This window comes from Misgurnus anguillicaudatus, chromosome 7 (assembly GCF_027580225.2).
Source record: "Misgurnus anguillicaudatus chromosome 7, ASM2758022v2, whole genome shotgun sequence".
Lineage (NCBI taxonomy): Eukaryota > Metazoa > Chordata > Actinopteri > Cypriniformes > Cobitidae > Misgurnus > Misgurnus anguillicaudatus.
In genome coordinates, this window is record NC_073343.2 from 19,557,938 (window position 1) to 19,581,181 (window position 23,244).

General features: G+C 38.0%; 1 protein-coding gene across 1 annotated transcript in view; it reads right to left on the reverse strand.

Annotated features, from left to right (window-relative positions):
* Positions 1 to 1,677: 1,677 nt before the first annotated feature.
* The window catches only part of LOC141365309 (calpain-1 catalytic subunit-like), a 31,326-nt gene continuing 9,759 nt past the window's right edge, over positions 1,678 to 23,244 (reverse strand). Inside the window, exons 8-21 of the mRNA XM_073869509.1 lie at positions 21,148 to 21,233; positions 20,404 to 20,475; positions 20,150 to 20,310; positions 11,496 to 11,656; positions 10,967 to 11,193; positions 10,731 to 10,779; positions 7,958 to 8,038; positions 7,783 to 7,840; positions 5,644 to 5,708; positions 5,102 to 5,170; positions 4,936 to 5,014; positions 3,767 to 3,883; positions 3,279 to 3,331; positions 1,678 to 3,184 (exon numbers count right to left, since the gene is read on the reverse strand). Coding sequence (XP_073725610.1) covers positions 3,158 to 3,184; positions 3,279 to 3,331; positions 3,767 to 3,883; positions 4,936 to 5,014; positions 5,102 to 5,170; positions 5,644 to 5,708; positions 7,783 to 7,840; positions 7,958 to 8,038; positions 10,731 to 10,779; positions 10,967 to 11,193; positions 11,496 to 11,656; positions 20,150 to 20,310; positions 20,404 to 20,475; positions 21,148 to 21,233 — 1,305 coding nt within the window. The 3' untranslated portion in view covers positions 1,678 to 3,157. The remainder of the gene's footprint in view (positions 3,185 to 3,278; positions 3,332 to 3,766; positions 3,884 to 4,935; positions 5,015 to 5,101; positions 5,171 to 5,643; positions 5,709 to 7,782; positions 7,841 to 7,957; positions 8,039 to 10,730; positions 10,780 to 10,966; positions 11,194 to 11,495; positions 11,657 to 20,149; positions 20,311 to 20,403; positions 20,476 to 21,147; positions 21,234 to 23,244) is intronic.

Consider the following 23,244-nt stretch of genomic DNA (forward strand, 5'->3'; position numbering starts at 1 on the left):
AAAACTCATTGCTTCACTTCAGATTACATTTAATACTCATATGTATTACATTTTGATAAATGGATTCACTTTTTGGTGTTTTAAAATGGGGCACTATTCAGTGCCATTATAAAGCTAAAAATAACCAGGATATCATTTAATATAACTGACTGTGTTTGGCTGAAAGATGAAAGTCATATACACCTAGCATTCGCACCCTTATCCCAGAACCACAAAACCAACTTAAATGAATAACCAAGTGCATTTTAAATTAGTTTCCATTAACCATGAGGCACCACAAACGTTTACTGGCTTTTACCTTTTCATCCATAACTTTTGTTCATGGCTAACCTGCTCCAAAGTCATGTTGCACAAATTGAAGAGTTGTTTCAATGGACCAAACACAACCATTGTGTTAAATTAACAAAGAAAATGTCCATATGTGAACCACATATTGAAAACAAGAGTGTAGTGTCAGTCTGTAGGTTAGTTTAGTCACAATATGTAAATATTCCACTAGAGGTCGCTATTACACAACAACACAATAACAAAGGCGAAGATTATAACATAATCTTTAATGTAATTATAGGATTATATAAAAGAAAGTGGAATGATAGGAAATCTTGCTTTCACATATGTATGGAATTCGCTAATCGTGTTCATGAATGAGGTAATGGATTAATGTGTTTTACTTTTACCTGTACGTTTGATCACATTATTTTATGCCTTCATAATGAATTAGCTACAAGGCACAATGTGACTTCTGAGGATAATCAATAATCGGTGCGATTTTGTATGAACAATATCATACTTAATTTAATTTTAAGAAAACTTAATTCAATCATGTCCAACTGGTGTTCACAAGTTTTTTTTTCAGTACCACAATTTTCAGTTTATCCGGCGTACATAATGGTTCAAAGTTTCTTAATGCTTATATCTAGATTCACCTCTTGGGGGGGCGTGCCATCACGTTTATGTGCTTTGATTCTGAGGTAAAATATATAATGCAAATGCATTCATCTAATAATTTCTTACAAATTTGTTTTATATGCTAGTTTTTATTAAAGAAAAAAAAGTACAGCATTACATTAAGATCTACTTATTGCATCAAAGGTTTCTTTTAATTCCCTGTTGATCATTACAACCAATTACAGACATGGCCGATAGGCGCATCAATGTAAAGTTTAAATGAGTTGTCGGTGTAAACGTGTTTGCTTTTTTCACTTAGCATTTCGTTAATGTATAGAATGGCAATTAAATTAACTTGTAAACGCTTCTTAAATTTTGTGTCTGTTCATGAGAATATGTGTTTAAAGCTTTCTATTAATTATTATAATTGAAGTATGAAGTGTGCACACTATGCCCCCTTAAGAAAAATTATGCCCTGGTGAACGCGCATTGCGAGGAAAGCTTGTTATTATAACTTTTTAAGTTTGAAATATGAATATTTTTCTTTCATATTACATTATTTTCACCTTAGAAGGCCTTTATTAGCTCCATTGGTTTACTTCTGGGAAGGATGGATGCACTTTTTTGGGCTTGCAATTCATGGACCCTTTTTTTTCCATTATTATAAAGCTTGGAAGAGCCAGGACATTAACTAAAATAACTCTAATATTCCACTTTCTTAAAAAAATCCTGATAATTTACCCCCCATGTCATCCAGAATATTTATGTCTTTCTTTGTTTAGTAAAGAAGATTCCAAAATGTTTCTCAATTTAATAGACTTTATTGGACCTCAACAGTTTCAATGTAGTTTAAAATTGCCGTTTCAACACAGCTTTAACGGGCTCTAAACAATCCTAACTGAGGCATAAGGGTCTAACAAATGATTGTCATTTTCGGCAAGAAAAGGTACTTTTAAACAACAACTTCTCATCTTGCAATAGCCATGTGATGTGCCAAAGTGCCAGCATGAACTTGCATATTAAGTAATCACATGACGCATGACTACTGCGAAACTATGGATTCAGGGTTTACAAGGGTGGAGAAAAAGGACTTTTCCAATGTTGTTGTATGTGGAATGATACTAATTAATGTTTTTGTGTCAGTTTATTGTTTAAAAAAGGTCCGCAAGTGTGCATTTTACATATGTAACACGTGACCTTTCGACGTGATTACGTAATACACAATGTCACACTGGCACGTCATGGTCTATTAACTTGAGAGACATACTGCAAGGTTTATGTGTTTATTTTAAGGAAACTTTATGGCGGGTTTACTTTTATGTAAGTGATGGCAAAAATCTTTAAAAAAAGAGGTTAAATTAATAGAAAAGCTTTAGCATGTTACATTTTGTTTAGCAGTCATTGCAAAGAAGCCTCAATTGATACAAAACTATGTAGGTTAGCATTATAGCATTTATTTGTTTCAAAGCTTAAACACAGCAGTTTCAAAGTTCAAAGGAACCTATAATGTAAACTACATAAAAAAATCTAAATCAACACCATTGTGGTGAACACCAGGATGTTTCAGCCTTAAGATATTGATTTTGCAATAATAGCTGCATGCTACAGTACATCTGACTAATAGGAAAATTACAACATTTAAACATGATGTAAAAAGACAAACACCTGAGTACAGATTCACAAATTATACATTAGCAAGTAGAAGAAACGGAGAAAACTAAAGCAAAACGGCCCAACAACAGTGACCCCTAGTGGTCACCGTAGGAAATGTGGGCAAATATCACTTGAAGCAAACATATGCTGTACAATAGGATAGGACTGGGAAACTCAAATAGAAAATGCCGTCATCTTAACTCACCATCATGCCAATAAAGTATTTTAGTCTATTAAATTAATTGAATATTTCAGTTGATTTTTTAAATTTTAGTCTGTTTATGAGTGGTTGTTTTTCTTTAGAACGATTGAATTACCACTCGACCCACATGGATAAATATAATGATATCTTTTTGGGGGGGTTTTGGAGCTTGAAAGTTAACATCACTGTTCAGTTATATTGTATTGAAAAATAGCTCATCAGGAGGAGAGTTTCGGGGGGATTCGGTCATGGGCAAAGGTACCTCCCCACACACCAATAATCAAAACTCACAATTAAACCCCTTAAAAACACATGTACAGGTACAGTTGACACCAATCAAATTTACATCCATCAGTAACTTCAATGTTTAGTCGTCGCATTGCTTCTTCCACTTGATTGCAATCAGACATTCCCTCATGAATACATGGTGAGCCTTATCCACTAAAACAACAAGGATATATAAGAACATTAAAGTATATATTTCTTTATATCTGGAGAGATATTAGAGAAAATATATTGTTTACATCAGGATTACCTCACTCTCATCAAAAGTCACCTTTCCTTTATTACAAAGTCTCTGAAATAATTCTAATAACAAAAGAATAACAATATTAGCATTCCAATTAAAGGAAGAGTAAACTTATTAAAATATGAATTATTTATATTAATTTGACCGCTTTTAAAACAGTTGTTTGGTTTTTGTCCTTACAGTGGTTATGAATAAGTCTTCAAAAGCAAGTGAATGGGTTCAGAAACTAACAATCAATAATAGCTTTTCAGCAATCTTTTTTTAATGTTAGTTAATGCCAGTACAGTTATCATTGTGTATTTCATGTTCAACCTAATTGGCAAAATATTGTGTTGACCCAAGGGCTGGTGCATGAACAATGAAATTTAAATTGTCCTTTCATCCCTGAGAAGGGTCTGCCACAACCCATTGCCATTTTAATGACAAAACCAAAACAACTGTTACTGATACTGATGGACAAAGGAAGCCACAAGAACGAGTCGAGTCGTACTTACTAGCCATGCAGTCCAAACGTAAAACAAGACATATGAAACCCTCCAAAGAGATCTGTTCTAGTGTACCACCATACCGCACAGCCATGAGATTCAGGATTTCTTCACTTAAATGCATGCCTGGGGGAAAGGGATTGTGACAGTTCGCATAAAAAAATGCAGTTCCTCTATTATATTTGGACAACAATATTTAAAACATTAAAATTAGGTAGGTATGTCAAAATTAACATATTTTTAAGGACAAACATATGTGCACACAAAACTCTATAGTGGAGCATTTGTTTATCAGTACCTTCATCTTAAAAGACCCTCTAAACAACTATAGCCCTTTAAAGGCACAGAACCTAAGGATACCACTCCAAAGATAGAAAAGGTACAGTTTTGTAATTTTTTTCTGAAAGTGTATAAGGTGCCAAGATTCACCATGCCTATACCAGGAGCCATAAAATAAAGCTTCCAAGATCACTGAGGCACTAAAACCCCTAATTTATTTAAGGGTAGTCTTATTACAGATTTTTATGATTGTTTACACACAAAAATGACAAATAACATTCAGTTAGTGAAACCTGACACTCAAGAAGCAAAACTTCAGCCAAAATCTGCTAGCTACAAGCACATTCTAAGCCTCATACTTTTTGCAAAACAATACACACAGTGTATTGCGAAATACTAAACCCACATCTCTACTTTAAACACAATCTAACATGCTGTCATTTCAAGGCACTGCTTTTTCAAAATACCACACCTTTTATGAACCAGTTGATCAAAAACATACTGTAAGCTTTGTGTTTTCCCCCTCATGTGTTGTTTTTGTCTCCACAAACGTTTATATTCTACATCATATTTAGTATAACTGATTTTCAGTGGAAAGCACACATATTGGAAATGCATGGATGTTTTTTACCATGCGGAAAGAAATACTGTAAACATTCAGTATAATCATGTACAGTGTTTACTTTACTCGTACAATATTAATGAAATATACTGTAATCAAATGGTTCAATAAAGAACCCTTAACATCTTTAAGATTCTTTAGATTACAAAAATGTATAAATGAAATGCTGAATGATTCTTTGAGGACCAAAAAATGCTTCTTATGGCATCACTGTGGAAAACCTTTTAAGCACCTACTGTAGTGTACCTGTAGTGTACAAGAAATAAAAAGCATTAACCTGTTTTCTCCAATGCTTTATTCAGTTCTTTCAAAGAGAGAACACCATCTTTAGTGGAATGCATGCTGTAAAAGATATCCTTGTAAAAATATTTAAAAAATAGAGTTAAAACAACATTGAAAAAAACAATGCCATATTCTAGACTTCAGTTTACTTTTTTTCTCACCTTGTATCTGATAATTCGATTCCACAGATGCATGAATTCTGATCCATTAAGTCTTCCAGTTATAGACGACTATAGCAATTATAGTCAAAGAAATTGTATAAGGATATATTTTATGTGACCCATGGACCACAAAACCAGTGATGAGGGTCTTTTGTTTAATTGATACATCATCTGAAAGCTGAATATGTAAGCTTTCTATTAATCTATGGTTTCGTATGACACAACAATTTAAAAAAAAAATTGAAATATTGAAAAACAATTGCCTTTAAAATTGTCCAAATGAAGTCCTTAGCATATAGTGACAAATACATTTTTGATATATTTACAGAAGTAAATTTTAGGCATTAAAAAAATGTATAATTTTGACCCATACAATGTATTGTTGGCTATCACTACAAATATACCAATGCGACTCATGACTGGTTTTGTGATCCAGGGTAACATATTTCATAACAATAAGAAAAATACGCTTAACTTGTGGGTAAATCATAATGAAACATTTAATCAGCTAATAAGCAAAAAATAAAAAGAGAAAAGGATACATCTGACATGGCAATCATACTTCTACAAGTATCCAGACCGAATCCTTCTGAAATTTTTGCGTTTCCTATAAAGTATGAATAATAAAATGAATTTTAACATTAGTTACATTTTGCACATGTTTTGTTTTAAACAGGGCCAATAATTATTAAAGGGACACTCCACTTTTTTTAAAATATGCGTATTTTCCAGATTCCCTAGAGTTGAATATTTGTTTTTTGCCGTTTTGGAATCCATTCGGCCGATCTTCTGGTCTGGCGCTGCCACTTTTGGCATAGCTTAGCATAATTTATTGAATCTGATTAGACCATTAGCATCATGATCGGCTGACTTGATTTCAAAACGGTAAAAATCAAATGTTTAACCTCTTGAAAAGCACCCACACTCTGGCCCATACCATGAAAAGACCTACTTTCACCAAAAAAGCTGTTTTTACTAAACCATTTGTATAAGCAAAACTGTGGTATCATTAGATAGAAGACACTTTGAGCTTCATTTTTCTGGTTTCAAAATTATTTTAAGATAAAAATTAAAAAGTTAGAGAGGCTGAAGTACAATTTTTTTGCATAACATCTTTTTTAATACTAAAAATCTTAATGAGAAATGCAATGATGCTAAAGCCACAAGTCTAAAGAATTTATATTTCACATTTGAAGTCAATAGGCCCAAAAATGAGGTTCTTGCAAGAGTTTTTGTAAGACTAGTGCCTTTTCTAAGTGCCAGTCAGCCCAAAATAAAAGTCTTTTGTTTCCATGCATACATGTTCGTTCTTATTATTATTTATTCTTATGTAAGCGTATAAAATGCAGTTTCCACACCAGGAAATAAAACGTCACACAAAGATCGTTGGATTCGTTATCTAATTGGCTACACGTTCTGTCTATCAATATTTTCCATGAAGTCATTGGAGGAACGAGCGAGTCAGATGACGTCACGATATTTGACAGCGCTGTTTGGATATTATGTATTATACTCTCGCCTACTTTTACAAACAAGCTTGACCGCTGGTTTTGAACGTGAGTTTTAATCTCATATACAAGTGTTACGATGTAAATAGTCCTCAGATTGTATATTATAATCTATTACAAGACGTGCATGTGAAATCTGATGTAAACAATGGACAATATATATTTCACGGATTATATGCATTTGTGGACAAAAATGGTCATTGGATGTACTTTATTGAGAGTTTTATGGGTTATTCAAACATCTGAAACAGACTGGATTCAATACGCGATCGTTATACCAACACAAAGGTAAGCAGTCCCGTTTATATTTTGCATGTTGTCATCTGGACTTCTGTAACAAAATACTATATTTATGATGCTAGAGCATCTGTATCTCAAAACAGAGACCTTACACTGATGCTAAACCTGTAGACCTTTTAAACTAATAATAGTAATGTTAATATTATCATTGTTTGTAGACAGTAGGCTATATTGTCAGCGGCGTTAAAAAAACGGACGTATTTCTGCCCCCGAACTAGTGCGCGTCGAGAGGTTAACTCTAGGGGAGCTGGAAAATTAGCATATTTTCAAAAAACGTGGTGTGTCCCTTTAATTTACACATTTGGTTGTTTTCTATAACATTCTGGCAATACATATGAAACAAAAGCCATATGATAAATAAAAAGTCCTGTTTTCTTTAATCTGCAAGCAATTCAATAATTATGCAGAAAATAACATTTATATTGCCCTAAAGCAGTGGTTCTCAATCCTGGTCCTAGATGCCCACCGCTCTGCACACTCTGCATGTCTCCCTTTTTTAACACAGCTGATTCAAATCATCAACTCATTAGCAGAGATCTCATTGAATTGAACTGAGTCTGTCAGATAAGAGAAAGATACAAAATGTACAGTGCAGTGGGCCTCCAAGACCAGGATTGAGAACCACTGCCATAAAGGCAAATTACAGTAACTTCAACAATGCCAAAGTTGTCTGCTTCAATATTGATATTCAAAATTCGCATTACATTATATTTACATTTACGGATTTGGTAGAGCATATGTGAATATGCATTTATTCATATATTTTAATGGGCCAGGTTTTGAAATGGACTTTACAAATCCGCTATGTGCCCCCCAATTTCATGAAACATCCCCATTCAACAACAACAGTATGAGTGATTTCAAAATACTAACCTCCGAACAAGTTGTTGTGTAGAAGCTGTTGAAGTTGCCCAGCATCAACATCTTTGTACTATTTCCAAGCAAGACATTTGAGGGTTTGTGACAGTTAACATTGATAATGCAAGGTTGTTTTAATTTAAAATAAAAATTTGTCTTATGAAAAGGGGACATAAACTTGGAGATTTACCTGATCAGAATACTGTCGAAACAGTCCGACATTTTGATTTCTATAGTTTGACTCCTGGTCCACAGGGTCTGTGTAATCACCCTAAACACAAGACAACCACGAGAGGACTGTTTCAATTAACTGCTTTGTCAAAATGCACACATACAGTGAGGAAAATAAGTATTTGAACACCCTGCTATTTTGCAAGTTCTCCCACTTAGAAATCATGGAGGGGTCTAAAATTGTCATCGTAGGTGCATGTCCACTGTGAGAGACATAATCTAAAAAAAAGAAATCAAAATGTATGATTTTTTAACTATTTACTTGTATGATACAGCTGCAAATAAGTATTTGAACACCTGTCTATCAGCTAGAATTCTGACCCTCAAAGACCTGTTAGTCTGCCTTTAAAATGTCCACCTCCACTCCATTTATTATCCTAAATTAGATGCACCTGTTTGAGGTCGTTAGCTGCATAAAGACACCTGTCCACCCCATACAATCAGTAAGAATCCAACTATTAACATGACCAAGACCAAAGAGCTGTCCAAAGACGCTAGAGATAAAATTGTACACCTCCACAAGGCTGGAAAGGGCTACGGAGAAATTGCCAAGCAGCTTGGTGAAAAAAGGTCCACTGCTAGAGCAATCATTAGAAAATGTAAGAAGCTAAACATGACTGTCAATCTCCCTCGGATTTGGGCTCCATGCAAGATCTCACCTCGTGGGGTCTCAATGATCCTAAGAAAGGTGAGAAATCAGCCCAGAACTACATGGGAGGAGCTTGTCAATGACCTGAAAAGTGCTGGGACCACCGTTTCCAAGGTTGCTGTTGGTAATACACTAAATCATTCATGGCACGGAAGGTTCCCCTGCTTAAACCAGCACATGTGCAGGCCCATCTTAAGTTTGCCAATCACCATTTGGATGATCCAGAGGAGTCATGGGAGAAAGTCATGTGGTCAGATGAGACCAAAATAGAACTTTTTCTATTTTCAAACACTAAATGTGTTTAGAGGAAGAAGAATGAAGAGTACTGTCCCAAGAACACCATCCCTAGTGTGAAGCATGGGGGTGGTAGCATCATGCTTTGGGGGTGTTTTTCTGCACATGGGACAGGGCGACAGCACTGTATTAAGGAGAGGATGGCCGGGGCCATGTATTGTGAGATTTTGGGAAACAACCTCCTTCCCTCAGTTAGAGCATTGAAGATGGGTCGAGGCTGGGTCTTCCAACATGACAATGACCCGAAACACACAGCCAATACAAAAAGTCGTGGCTCTGTAAGAAGCATATCCAGGTTCTGGCGTGGCCTAGCTAGTCTCCAGACCTAAACCCAATATAGAATCTTTGGAGCTCAAACTCTGTGTTTCTCAGCGACAGACCAGAAACCGGACTGATCTAGAGAAGATTTATGTGGAGGAGTGGGCCTAAATCCCTCCTACAGTGTGTGCAAACCTGGTGAAAAACTACAGGAAACGTTTGACCTCTGTAATTGCAAACAAAGGGTACTGTACCAAATATTAACATATCTTGACTGGTTGTAAGACCAGCCTTACACAGGGTCGCTACACCTGGAGGCACAACAAGGTCCTCAAGAGTTTGGCAACAGCTCTTGAGACCAAGAGGAATACCATCAACGCCTTGCCCCTGAGAACTAATTCCATCACAGCTCCAACCTTCATCCGAGAGGGACAGGAAAAGCCCAACCATCCCCCTATTAAATCAGAAGCTGGACAATTAGCCATGGCCTGGGATTGGAAGATCATAGTCGATATTGGCCAGCAACTAATCTTTCCACCAGAGATTGACAGACAATCAAATCACATTCCACAAGATATGAATTAAGCGGAAGGCCCCTTGTTGGGCTCAAAAGGCATTAACGTGAAATTCTCCCACCCAATACCCCACTTGCAAATCCAGGTTATGACCCTCCAGGAGGAATGGTGAACAAGATATGCGGTAAGCTTTAGGCTTGACTTATGGAAAAGGACCCCCCTGCCTTGCATAGGCCCATGGGTTGCGCCACTCAAACAACTAGGCAATCTCATGAGTGGAAATGGGACACAAGCTCAGGTTTGATCACCCTGTAGTTGGCCACCTTTGTTGAGGGTGTCTAGTGTTGAAAGGCCGAAACACCCCCTGATTCAAAGGAACACTACTGATGATGTGCCCCAATTTACAGCTTTCCCACGACTAAAATACAGCTCTCACGCCACTCTCAACATTAAGGCAAACCTCATGTGCATACCACCTATTGGCACAAAGGACAGTTTACCATCATGTCCTGTGTTTCATAACTCTTTTTGATTTTCTCAGATGTTCAAATACTTATCTGCAGCTGTATCATACAAATAAATAGTTAATAAATCATACATTGTAATTTCTGGATTTTTTTTAATCTTTCAAGCAGGCCCTGGTCATACCACTGCTTAAAAAAGTTAGGTTGAACTCCTCTCATATTGACAATTACAGACCTGTCTCCCTACTTCCATTCATTGCGAAAAACACCTGTGAGAGCTGTTTCTAACCCGGTATCCTTCTTTGTATCTCAGAATGACCTGCTTGATGACAAGCAGTCAGGCTTCAAATGCAATCACTCTACTGAAACAGCACTGTTCGCGGTCACAGAAGCATTACGGCTAGCTAAGGCAGAATACAAATCCTCAGTTCTGATTTTACTATATTTTACTATTTAATCCTTTGTTTAAATTTATTTTAAAGAAAGCTTTGTGTGTTTTTTCAGTTAATTCTACACCATTGAAAGTTGATTGCATATTGATAGTTTCGTTACCTTTGTAAAATCCACAAGAAAATCTTTCTCTGTTCTTTCTGTGTCTTTTCTGAAATAAAAATATACTTTTAACTTGAATGCAATAAAGCATGCAAACATTAATTGCAGGTTTTAACTGAGGCAATGTATGAGTAAGACATAGACTGAATACACAGTGGGGGTGTTAAAGCTGTTAGCAAAAATATTTACTTAACTAGCACAAGGTAATTATAGTTTTGAATTACATTACAACTTACTCAGTTTGGATCTCATTTTTGCAGAGAATAGACAGGAAGAATTCAGCATTGTTATTGGGCTTATTAGTGGATGGCACAATGAGATACTGTCCTGGCTCCAGCCTGAAGAACTTCATCACCTGTCTTACATTTTGAAACTCCCCACTTGTTTCCACAGGCTTTCTATTATGGAAAAAGCTTGAACCAAACTTTTCTTCATATCTAATCTCTGGGGGAATGATACAAAACTTCAAGATTAAACAAGTGTGTCGAAAAGGTGTTAATAAACATGTATAAACAATCCTAGTTGGTGCATCTTACCTCTGGTGGAATCTGTGAAAGAAGTAAAAAGATTGTAAGGTTTCAAATGACAAAATGTTTTGTTCTAGTGTTAAATGTTTAGTTATTTAAAAAGAAAAATTATTATGAGAAATGAGAAAAGCAATTTGCCACTTAGAGTTTATATTTTGTTTCAAATACAATGAAACTCTCACATTTATAAGTGTGGTTTAAGAGCCACTTGCATTAGATTTGTTCTGTTAATACTGACCTCAAACACACTGAAGCCAATGGCGTGGATTGAAACAGAGCGCCTGTTTCTTTTGTCTGGTTTCTGTATCAGGGATACGAGGACATTGTTGTGGCCATCTTCACTTGTCTTATCCATTTCACCTACTCTCAGCCAAAACTGGGGATTTGTACAGAAAGTGTCTTTATACAATGACATGAAAAAGTGTTAGAAGCAGGGTTAAAACTGTATTAAGAAAAGTACATTACAGCAGGACTGAACAACTCTACTAAAGTATATGCCATCTTAAAGGTACTCTAAGCAAATCTGTGTGACATTACTTTTTGTTGATGTTTGAACTGTTAGCTGCGTAGCTAACTCCCCCTCCCTTTCGTGCTTTCATAAACGCACCAAACCCCCACCCCCAAATCCTTCTTGTCGTTTATTGGCTGGAACACTTTGTTATCGTTTCTGGTAGTATGTTTGGCCACTTTGTTTTTATTGCAGTTTGTGGAGCCTAGGCGGTCTACTGTCACGGATACACCAGGTCCTTCCACACACATCACTCATTATCCCCGATCACAATCACCGGACTATTGATTTACTGCACCTGTTGTCTCATCATCACCCACTCAATATAAGGCAGTCACAGACACACACTCTTTGTCCGGTCTTGTCTAAGCAAACATTGCTGTGAGCTATTGTGGACTTAACTTGACTTTCTGTTTATTATTCAGATCGATATAATCTTCATCTTCTTCTGTGGAACTTCCAGAGCCAGAGTGTGTGTTTGTGTTTCCCGTTTGGACCTTCTACACGCCACATTATCTGCAATTGATTTATCCTTCAGTATCATTCCAATAAACTGTTCCATTCTGCTTTAAAACTGTCTCCGTCATCTTCTGTACATGACAGAAGACCGGACCAACAAATTATATATGACTCTATAAGATCAGGACACATTCCAGAACCTGGTGGACATACTTTGAGCGGAGTTACAACAAACATCTCACGCCAGCATCACAGATTCCGGCTACCATAACCTCAGTCCCTATGGCCAACCCTAAAACGTTCTCTGGTGAGCCACATGAGTGCAAAGTTTTCTCCTCCAGTGTGAACTTATTTTCGAGATGCAACCCACCCATTATCCTACAGATCGCAGCAAGATTGCCTTTGTAATTTCATTACTCACCGGGAAAGTGCTCCGTTGGGCAGTCTCCATCTGGAATCAAAACGGTCCATTCCTCAACTCCTATCGCACTTTCAGTGAGTATTTCCAAGAAGTTTTTAGTTTTCCTGAAGGCGATAGCTCGGTTAGTGATGAACTGTATAACATCAAACAGGGGAAAGCTTCAGCCTTAGATTACTCTCTCCTTTTCCGCACGCTAGCGGCCATTAGCGGCTGGGACGAATGGGCCCTTATAACCACATATCGCAATGGTCTTAATCCAGATCTTCGTTTACAGTTGTCTGCATTTGATGACACCATCGGGCTTGAGCGTTTCATACAGAATGCGATTCGTACGGAAAATCGGATTTTAGCATGCCATCATTCCACTTTTGCACCATGTTGCCCACCAGAGCTGCCCTCTCCAGGACCAGTACCCATGACAATGACGACTGACCCAGGGTCTGTGTTTAAACTGTGCCAGCAAAGGGCATGTCATCACTGAATGCCCCATCCGTCCACCCAGAGCTTTGGTGAGTACAGTCCAACCACATATATACCCCCTTGAGTACAAAGGTTAAATTATCATTTCAAAACTTTGTTATTGCAGTGTCTGCCCTCCTCGACTCTGGGTCAGCCGGGAATTTCATATCTGCCCAGCTCTGCCAGCAACTCAACATCCAGAAAGAACGCATTCCACAAAAACTTAAAGTTCAATCTGTCACTGGAAAACCGCTCATCAATCCAGCATCACACCAATGAAATCACTCTGACAGTGGGCATCCTGCATCAGGAAAAGATCAGACTGCTGGTCCTGGAGAACTCCACAGCAGACGTGATTTTAGGGAGACCATGATTAATCGAACATCATCCAGAGCTCTCTTGGGACACTGGGGAGGTAAAACGATGGAGTGGTCACTGTTTTCCGCAATGTTTTCCTGAGATGCCAGAACCTCATCATCCTCCTCCAAAATTAAAGGTATGCAGAACTACAATAGAAAGTCCCCAGGATAATATCTCTGTTTCTATTTCTCCAGAGTATTAAGAATATCAATATGTCCCAAGAGAGCCTCCAAACTACCACCTCATTGGCCATGGGACTGTGTGATTGACCTCCTCCAGGGTGAACCAGTGCTCAATGGTAAAATGTATTCACTCACCATCCCAGAACAGGAAGCAATGGAGAAGTACATCACGGAAGCTTTAGAGCAAGGTTACATTCGACCATCAACCTCTCCTGCTGCTTCACCATTCTTCTTTGTGGCTAAAAAGGATGGAGGACTTCGACCCTGTATTGATTACAGAGGATTAAACGCCATCACCCGAAAATTTCACTATCCTCTTCCCCTCGTCCCAGCGGCATTAGAACAGCTTCACGGTGCAAAGGTATTTACAAAGCTTGATTTACGCAGTGCTTATAATCCCATCCGAATACGTGACGGTGATGAATGGAAGACAGCTTTTGTGACCCCTACTGGTCACTGGGAATATTTGGTGATGCCGTTTGGCCTAGTCAACGCGCCGTCCGTATTCCAGAATTTCATGCACACTATTTTTAGAGATCTGCTCAATCGCTTTGTGATAGTCTACATTGATGATATATTCATCTATTGTGACCGTGTCACCCATGTTCAGCATTTTAAAGAAGTGTTGGAAAGATTACGTCAACACACCTTATTCGTTAAAGCTGAGAAATGTGAATTTCACAAAACCACCATTAAGTTCCTAGGCTACCAAGTTTCCAGTCACAGAGTGAGTATGGACGAGAGGAAGGTCAAGACTATTCAGAACTGGCCCCAACCCATCTCAGTGAAGGAACTTCAAAGATTTATGGGGTTTGCAAATTTTTATTGTAGGTTCATCAACAACTTCAGTGTCATCGCATCTCCACTGACATCAGCAGTAAAAGGTAAACCCAAAAAGTTAATTTGGAATGATGAAGCAGGCACAGCATTTAACACGCTGAAGAAAACTTTCTGCCAGGCACCCATCCTAATTCATCTAAATCCAAATAAACCTTTTACTGTGGAAGTGGATGCTTCCTCTACAGGTGTCGGAGCATATTACTCCTACAAGTTCAGCCCGGCAGAGAAGAACTACGATATCGGAAACCGAGAGTTGCTAGCAATCAAACTGGCCCTGGAGGAGTGGCGCCATTGGCTCGAGGGGGCATGTCATCCATTCACAGTATTAACAGACCTCCAATATCTGCGGGAAGCGAAAAGACTGAATCCCCGACAAGCCAGGTGGGCTCTCTTTTTTACTCGTTTTGATTTCACCATCTCATATCGTCCAGATAACAGGAATTGTAAGGCAGATGCATTGTCAAGATTGTCATCTTCAGAGGAAGACACTGTGCCTCCTGAAAACATCCTACCTACAAAAGTTCTTTATCTGTCCCATTGAATGGAGTGGAGATGATACCATCCACGAGACGGCGAACGCGGCTGTCCAACTGGATTAACGTATGTACCCTTGCATAAGCGAACACCACTCATTACAAAGTCTCATGTTTCTCCAGGCACTGGTCACTCCGGCATCCAACAAACCCTCTTGCTGCTAAAACATCGCTTCTGTTGGCCCACCATGGCAGAGGACATCAGAAGGTTTGTGAGGGGGTGTAAAGAGTGTGCAATGGCCAAGACAAAAACATTTACCACATAGAAAACTCCGTCCTCTACCTGTTCCCCGTAGTCCATGGTCTCATCTCGGAGTAGAATTCGCTACGGATTTGCCCATTTCACAAGGTAACACCTGTATCTTTGTGGTGGTGGATCGATTTTCGAAGATGCTGAGATTAATACCATCAAAGCACTGCCAACTGCTATGGAAAGTGCAGAACTGTATTATTTCAATACGTATTCAGATATTTTGGCATCCCAGAGGATATTGTTTCAGATCGTGATCCGCAATTTATATCCTGAGTATGGAGATCATTCTTCAAACTTCTGAATGTTACCATTAGTCTGTCATCAGGTTACCACCCTCAAACTAACGGCCAAACAGAACAAACTCACCCCATTCCAGTGCGTGCTCAGTTACCAGCCACCCATGTTTCTCTGTACCGAAGAACCAAGCGAAGTACCATCAGTCCAACACTGGTTCCGAGAGAGCGAGAGGGTCTGGGACTCAGCACACCATCACCTCCAGGCAGCTGTTAGACGTCATCAGCGGCAGGCAGATGCCAAATGTAACCCGACTTCAAGGTCGGGGACCAGGTATGGCTATCAACACAAAACATCCGGCTCTGTCTGCCTTGCTGAAAGCTGAGACCCAAATTCATCGGTCCATTTGTCATCATCAAGGAGGTCAATCCGGTAGCCTTTCAGCTCCGTCTCCCCTCACACTACCGGATCCATCCAGTTTCCCATGTTTCCCAGTTTAAACCCTTTCATCCACCTGTCACTTCTTCTGTTTCCCCCACAGGACCTGGTGAAGAAAACCCCCCTCTTGAAGAAGACTCTACCATCTACACCGTCTGACAATTACTGGATTCCAGACATCGAGGTGGGCAGCTGGAGGACCTGGTGGACTGGGAGGGCTTCGGTTCCGAAGAACGATCTTGGGTACCTCGAGAAGACATCCTCGACCCTGAACTCCTTCAAAACTTTCACCAAACACATCCTGACAAACCTACACCCAGACCTAGAGGTCGCCCTCCTCGACGTCGTGGATCACAGCGGTCCTCGGGAGCGGACCCTCAGGGCGGGTACTGTCACGGATACACAAGGTCCGTCCACACACATCACTCATTATCCCCGATCACAATCACCGGACTATTGATTTACTGCACCTGTTACTGACACACACTCTTTGTCCGGTCTCGTCTAAGCAAACATTACTGTGAGCTATTGTGGACTTAACGTGACTCTACGTGTTTATTATTCAGATCGATATAATCTTCATCTTCTTCTGTGGAACTTCCAGAGCCAAAGTGTGTGTCTGTGTTTCCTGTTTGAACCTTCTACAAGCCACATTATCTGCAATTGATTTATCCTTCAGTATCATTCCAATAAACGGTTCCATTCTGCTTTAAAACTATCTCCATCATCTTCTGTACGTGACATCTACAGAGATCGTGTTTTTTTTACTGTTTGATCAGCGGACAGGCAGCAAGCAGATAGTGAGGAGATGTTTGCTGTATGTAACAAAAAATGTTTTTTGGTCTAAAACGCGTGAATTCGTTTAGAGCACCTTTAACAATGTTCAGTAAATATTGTTATCTTTAAATTAGACCTAATTAGACCTTTATGATATAAATGTACCCACAGAAATGTTTAATTGCTAAAGGTTTGTAGCTTTTATAGCTCAGAAGAACTACAGTAAAGGTCTCAGTTATGTTTCCCAGAAAGGGTTTAGTTATAGTATGACATTTAAATAGTTTTTCCAAACAACCCTTACAAAAAAACAATATGGTGTGCATCTTGAGACAAAACAATGGCACTGATATATGTTTAGATAGATTTGTCTTCTGAGAAAACACCCTAGTAATCTCATGTGTGTCTTCTACAACGTTTTAGAAATTATAAGACACTGAAGGAAAAGACTTAAGGAAAAGTCCTTATTTGAGTAAGAGATACAGTGGAAAAATCGCATGATTTTCTTGTGCCTTTAAGTGTCTTTTGTTTACTACACTCACCAAAATTATAAACGCAACACTTGTCTTTGCCCCCATTTTTCATGAGCTGAACTCAAAGATCTAAAACGTTTTCTATGTAAACAAAAGGCCTATATCTCTCAAATATTGTTCACAAATCTGTCTTAATCTGTGAAAAGTGAGCACTTTTTTGCCAAGATAATCCATCTACCACAGAAGTGCGCCATATCAAGCTGCTCATTAGACAGCATGATTTTTTAATAGGGGTCTGTTCTACGTATATACGCTTAATACATTCAAGATTAAATGAGACATCCAAGATGTTCAGATCTCGCTTATTATGACCTTGCTTTTCCGGTTCTTTAAACACTCCTGCTGTTGATGATTTGTATGGCTGGATTTAATTATCTGAAATCATTGTGCATTCGTGCACCACATGAAAAAGCAATACATATCGATAGTAGAAACAATGATCAGCAATGTTGTGATTGGTCGGTTGTTACAATGGCCAAAGAACACTCCCATTTTTTAACCCCTGCAGTGTGCAAGGTTATTGTGAACTTCTTATATGCTGAATTTGTAAACCCAGCTAAAGCTAATTATTCTACATAAAATCACCCAACATAATGTGAACTATTCTTTGAAAATATAATCTTGATATCTTTAATATACATGTCAAAGTTTGATATCATGATTGTAATCAAACTTTTCACATCAAAAGATTACAAAGTGCAATCGTTTCTGAGCCATTTATGTTTAAGGACAGTAAAGAAATCCTCTCAAATAACAGTCCTTCAGAGAAACTACCTGCAAGTACCTAAATAAGTTTACTTTAATTGCATTATTCTTATATAACTGATTTCTGACTGCAGCAATAGGCCTAGCAGGAGTCCACATTATCTGAAAGTCCTGCATCTACTGAGTCTGCACAGAAAAATGTAGTAAAGAAGATAAAGATATGTGGCAATATGTGCAATAAACGTTTTTGGTTATTGGAATTATTTTGTCATAGAAAAGGGACAGGGTAACAACATCTTTGTAGACAAGTTTTAAATATAGTAGATACAAATTACTAAGCAAACCTTTCATGAATGACACTATACTTAACTTGACAATCTAAAGACAAAGATAAAATTGGAGATGAGTTGATTTAAAGGAAACTTATTTCACACTGAGTAATATTTTTTATTTTAAATCACATCTAGTATTGCTGTTTTTATAAAGGAAATTTTTAATAAATGTGGCCATAAGTGTGTCATTCGTTTAAGAATAATAATTAAAATACCTGCTCCACAAAAACAAGTTGCACAAGCACCAAAAAAATCCTATATAATTTTTTTAGAACATCGCTAAAAGATTCAATCTAATATTTTTATTACGTGTTGAATTTAAAAAGCCCTTTATATTAATCGTGCTTCTTAGACAAAATGAGCTCGTATATGGAGAATACATGACTGCGACAGACTTTCCATATCACCTCCGCTTTCAAAGGTGCGATCTAATCTTGTTTATATGAAATAAGCCTCCCGAGCAGGTTTTAGCTAACGGCCCTATTACTATGACAGCAACTGTAGGATGAGCTTCGAAAGAACCAAATAATTAAAGATCAAGCCAAATCATAAACGGTCAAAACCAGCTAACCGAGTAATCCACGTATGAAGAACGGAGTGTGCCTTAGGCTAGCCACAATAAAAGGCCACCCCAAAATGTGCAGCCTTACTGCATTGGGCGGTCGAGGGAGGGTCCGAAAACCATCAGTCCGTATCTGGTGTGACCACAAGTTGCCTCACTATGCGAAGTTGCTGGATATTGGCAGGAACTGGAACACGCTGTCGTAAACGCAAATCCAGAGCATCCCAAACATGCTTAATGGGTGGCATATGCCGTGAGTATGCTGACCATGCAAGAACTGGGATTTTTTTTCAGCTTGCAGGAATTGTGTACAGATAATTGCAACATAGGGCTGTGCATTACCATGCTGCAACCTGAGGTGATGGTCATGGATGAATGGCACAACAATGGATCTCATCACTGTATCTCTGTGCATTTTAAAATACTATCCATACAATACACCTGTGTTCGTTGTCCATAACATACATGGGCCACTTGATCCACAACGTTGACATCAGCAAACCGCTCACCCACACGATGCCGTACACACTGTCTGCCATCTGCTTGGTACAGTGAAAACCGGGATTCATCTGTGAAGAGAACACCTCTCCATGCAGATGAGCTTCCCTGAGACCGTTTCTGACTGTTTGTGCAGAAATTCTTTGGTTATGCAAACTGATTGTTGCAGCAGCTGTCTGGGTGGCTGGTCTCAGATGATCTTGGAGGTGAAGATGCTAGATGTGGAGGTCCTGGGCAGGTGTGGTTACACATGGTCTGCAGTTGTGCGGCCGGTTGGATGTACTGCCAAATTCTCTGAAAAGCCTTTGGAGACGGCTTATGGTAGAGAAATGAACATTAAATTCACAGGCAACAGCTCTGATGGACATTCCTGCAGTCAGCATGGCAATTGCACACAAAATTCGCAACATCTGTGCCATTGTGCTATGTAATAAAACTGCACATTTTAGAGTGGCCTTCTTTGTGGCCAGCCCAAGGCACACCTGTGCAATAATCAGGCTGTCTAATCAGCATCTTGATATGCAACACCTGTAAGGTGAATGGATTATCCCGGCAAAGGAGAAGTGCTTACTTATACAGATTTAGACAGATTTGTGAACAAAATTTGGGAGAAATAGGCGTTTTGTATACATAGAAACAATCTTAGATCTTTGATTTCAGCTCATGAAAAAGTGTTGTGATTATAATTTTGATAAATCTTTAACTAGCCCTCAGCTTTATTAACATGAAATGTATAATTAGCATCATGTGGCTAACTGATTTTAAACTGATAAATGTTTTCTTTAACTTTTTATTTTGCACCTTTATAATTCATGTAGCCACCAGCTGTACTCCCAGTTACCCAACGGCCTTGGTGGTACTTTGATGTCCAGTGACACTGAGAGGACGTTTCCAGAAAATCAGGACAAGGACAGCAGATATCCATGTTGTCAAAAATTCTTGTAAAATCTTTCATTGACATCCTAAAAAATAACTTTCATAGTAAATCATTGCTAAATGTAATTCATTATTTAGATGTTAAAAATATCACATTAAAAAACATGGTTCTGGCCTACCAAAACTCTCCATTTTCAGCCAATCGATGTTTTTTCTTGTCCGCCTCACTCACTGTGTTCCACAGAGGTGACCTGAATAAATTATGTACACAAACATCAGAAAAAAATTAACTTCATATTTACTTTGTGGTCATCAAACCTTGCAGTACATCCTAACCAATACCATTTTTTTTGCTTTACCTCATATTTGCTCTCTCTAATATATCTCTAATATCTACCATTTACTACCATTTCTTTAACCACATAAATACTAATTATGTGTGTGTATGGGTGGGGGTGTTATATGTGGTTTACGGGACACGAATACTGTTTAATGACATGTTTACTAAGCTATACTATAAACATGATTTAAGTCTTTAAATATAAAAGAATAATTTTATGACACACAAACAGTAAAAATGGTTGCCATTTGAGTATGCTGTAGGCAAAAGCTGAAAATACATTTTCAGAAATACATTTATGCATTTCATATCGGTTTGTTCTTGTTTTTGTTGCACAGCAGTGTCATATTCTGTTGGAGGCCATGTCCTTTCTCCAAGTAAACTCAATCAAATTCTTTGGAAGTACATACAAATGACATCATAAATACTGTATATAAGTAATACTAATTTATGCAATATCCAAATTAATTCAGTTAATTTTTCATTTGATATAATCTGCACAGACAAATTATTAGTAATAGGGAAAAACAGCTTGATTGTTAAGCATTCATAGAAAGTCAGTCTGTAAATTCAATTTACTTACATGTCACCCCAGTCTCCAATCCATTCTGTATCTCCCCATGGATTGAATAGTCTCACCAGCTGAACTAGATGTCTACCACTCATTACCTGTTAAGTACACATTCAAATCACTGAAAAAAATGATTTATTGAATGTAATCAATCCCTTCAAGGTAAGTGGTTGCAACCAATCCACTTAAACTACATTTAAACAAAAGTTTTATATTTTTTTTACGTTACTAATCTTTTTTGCTTAAATGTAGCTCAATTAAATTGACTGCAACCACTTACCCCAAAAAAATTGATTCAATTCAATGAATCATTTTTTTCAGTGTGTTTTGATTTGGTGTAATAATCACTATGATTTGGTGTACTCTTTTTTTGCACGTGAAGCAATCTTTTGTTAAATAAGGACCATACCAGGTGAAAAGGATCGAAGTAGGATCAAACTATTGTCAAAGAAGAAAATAAAAACCCGGATGTATATTTCTTCTTTTTATCCATTTATTCAAAGTTAACTTAAAGGTATAGCATAAGATTTTCCCGAATTTTTGAAAAGAACCGCCCCTCCACTTTTTAAAAAAAATGCACATGCGAAATACTCTACCTGCTCCCGAGAGGGGACGCCTAATAAACATGTGCACGAGAGAGAGCATGCACAAGCCTCTTCTTTTCACTCTGTTTACAACCCACACAGCAGGAGACTCTATGCGGATCCGCGTTCAAGTCACCAAACCAGCGTGACTGTCACATTCGTTTTGGAGCCGCACAGAGGATCAGCTCCGCCTCCGGCAGTGCCGGAAATTCTACTGTCAAACAGCGGATCCTGAACGGACCCATGTCGGATCCTCGGACGCGCCTTTACTGAACGGTTAAACCATGCACACCTGTCAATTGAGACTTTCTTTGCTGGGACATGGTTGAGCTGAACCCTCTTTTGAGTAAGTATTGATTTATTGATATAATTGTGGCAGTAAACATGTTTTTTAATCATCCTGTATACTAATGATTGGAATGACGTTGATATTAGGAAAACTTTAGCATGTTCACTCGTGGATAATGGTTTAGCCCTAGCTGTGCATTATTAAGTTTACATGTTGGCAATTTTGGTGTAGTGTATCTGCCATCTTCTTTATAATGAAAAATAATCTTTGGCAATTTAATCATTGTTTGACTTGGTTCAGACTCACGGTCACACTGCAAGAAGCCATGTTACCTAATCAGTGACTAAATGAATGCAGGTGTCAGTCAGACCGACTGTGTGGTTGGTAAAGACAATCTTCTCGTCTGTTATTTTGAGCATCCGTTAACAGGGTGATTTAACCAGAGGTGTGCAATGAATTCCATTTACAGTTTTGGGTAACTACTTTTAAAGTGATTTTTAAGGATACATTTACTCAAGTACATTTTTAGTGAAAAAACTGTACTTTTACTTCATTCGGTGGCGTTACTATGATAAGCATACTTGACTTTGGATGCTACATACCATAAACTTCTGTCTGTTTGATTACAGGTGCTGTGTTCAACCTGGCAACAGATCGGGCAACGAGGAGACGTGTAATGGGAGAAATGATTAAATAATAAAAACATTTTTGTTGAACTTGCCTTTTTCCAATTATTCATTGTCAGATGTTTTAGCTGTGCATAGTGCAGCATTTCATTGAAGTTGTAGCCTAATAGATCAAGTATTTTATGTTTGCATTGACCTGGGCCTATAAAGCACCAAATTAGGTTTTGACCACAAAAAATATATAACCTATAACTGTCCAATAATGTAAATGGCAATTTTATATTTCCATTGAGCAGTAATTACTTTTGTACATTAGATTGATATCTTTTAGGGAAACTTTTCTGTTAGGCCTATTTACAATATTGTTAGGTTAAAAATACAAGGCAATGAAGATTTAAGGTTCTATATTGTTGCAGTAGCCAGGCCTAGTGATAGTTTTGGTTTTATCCTTTAGTTTAGTTTATCCTATTTTATCCTACAGTAAGAACAGAAGGGATTTTGAATTTGAAAGTGAGATAAACTGGTCCAAAACGGACCCGGCCCTGATAGCAATAAGCTCCGGGGCGGATCCTTAATGCTGGGTACACACCAAAAGATTTTTTACATCTTA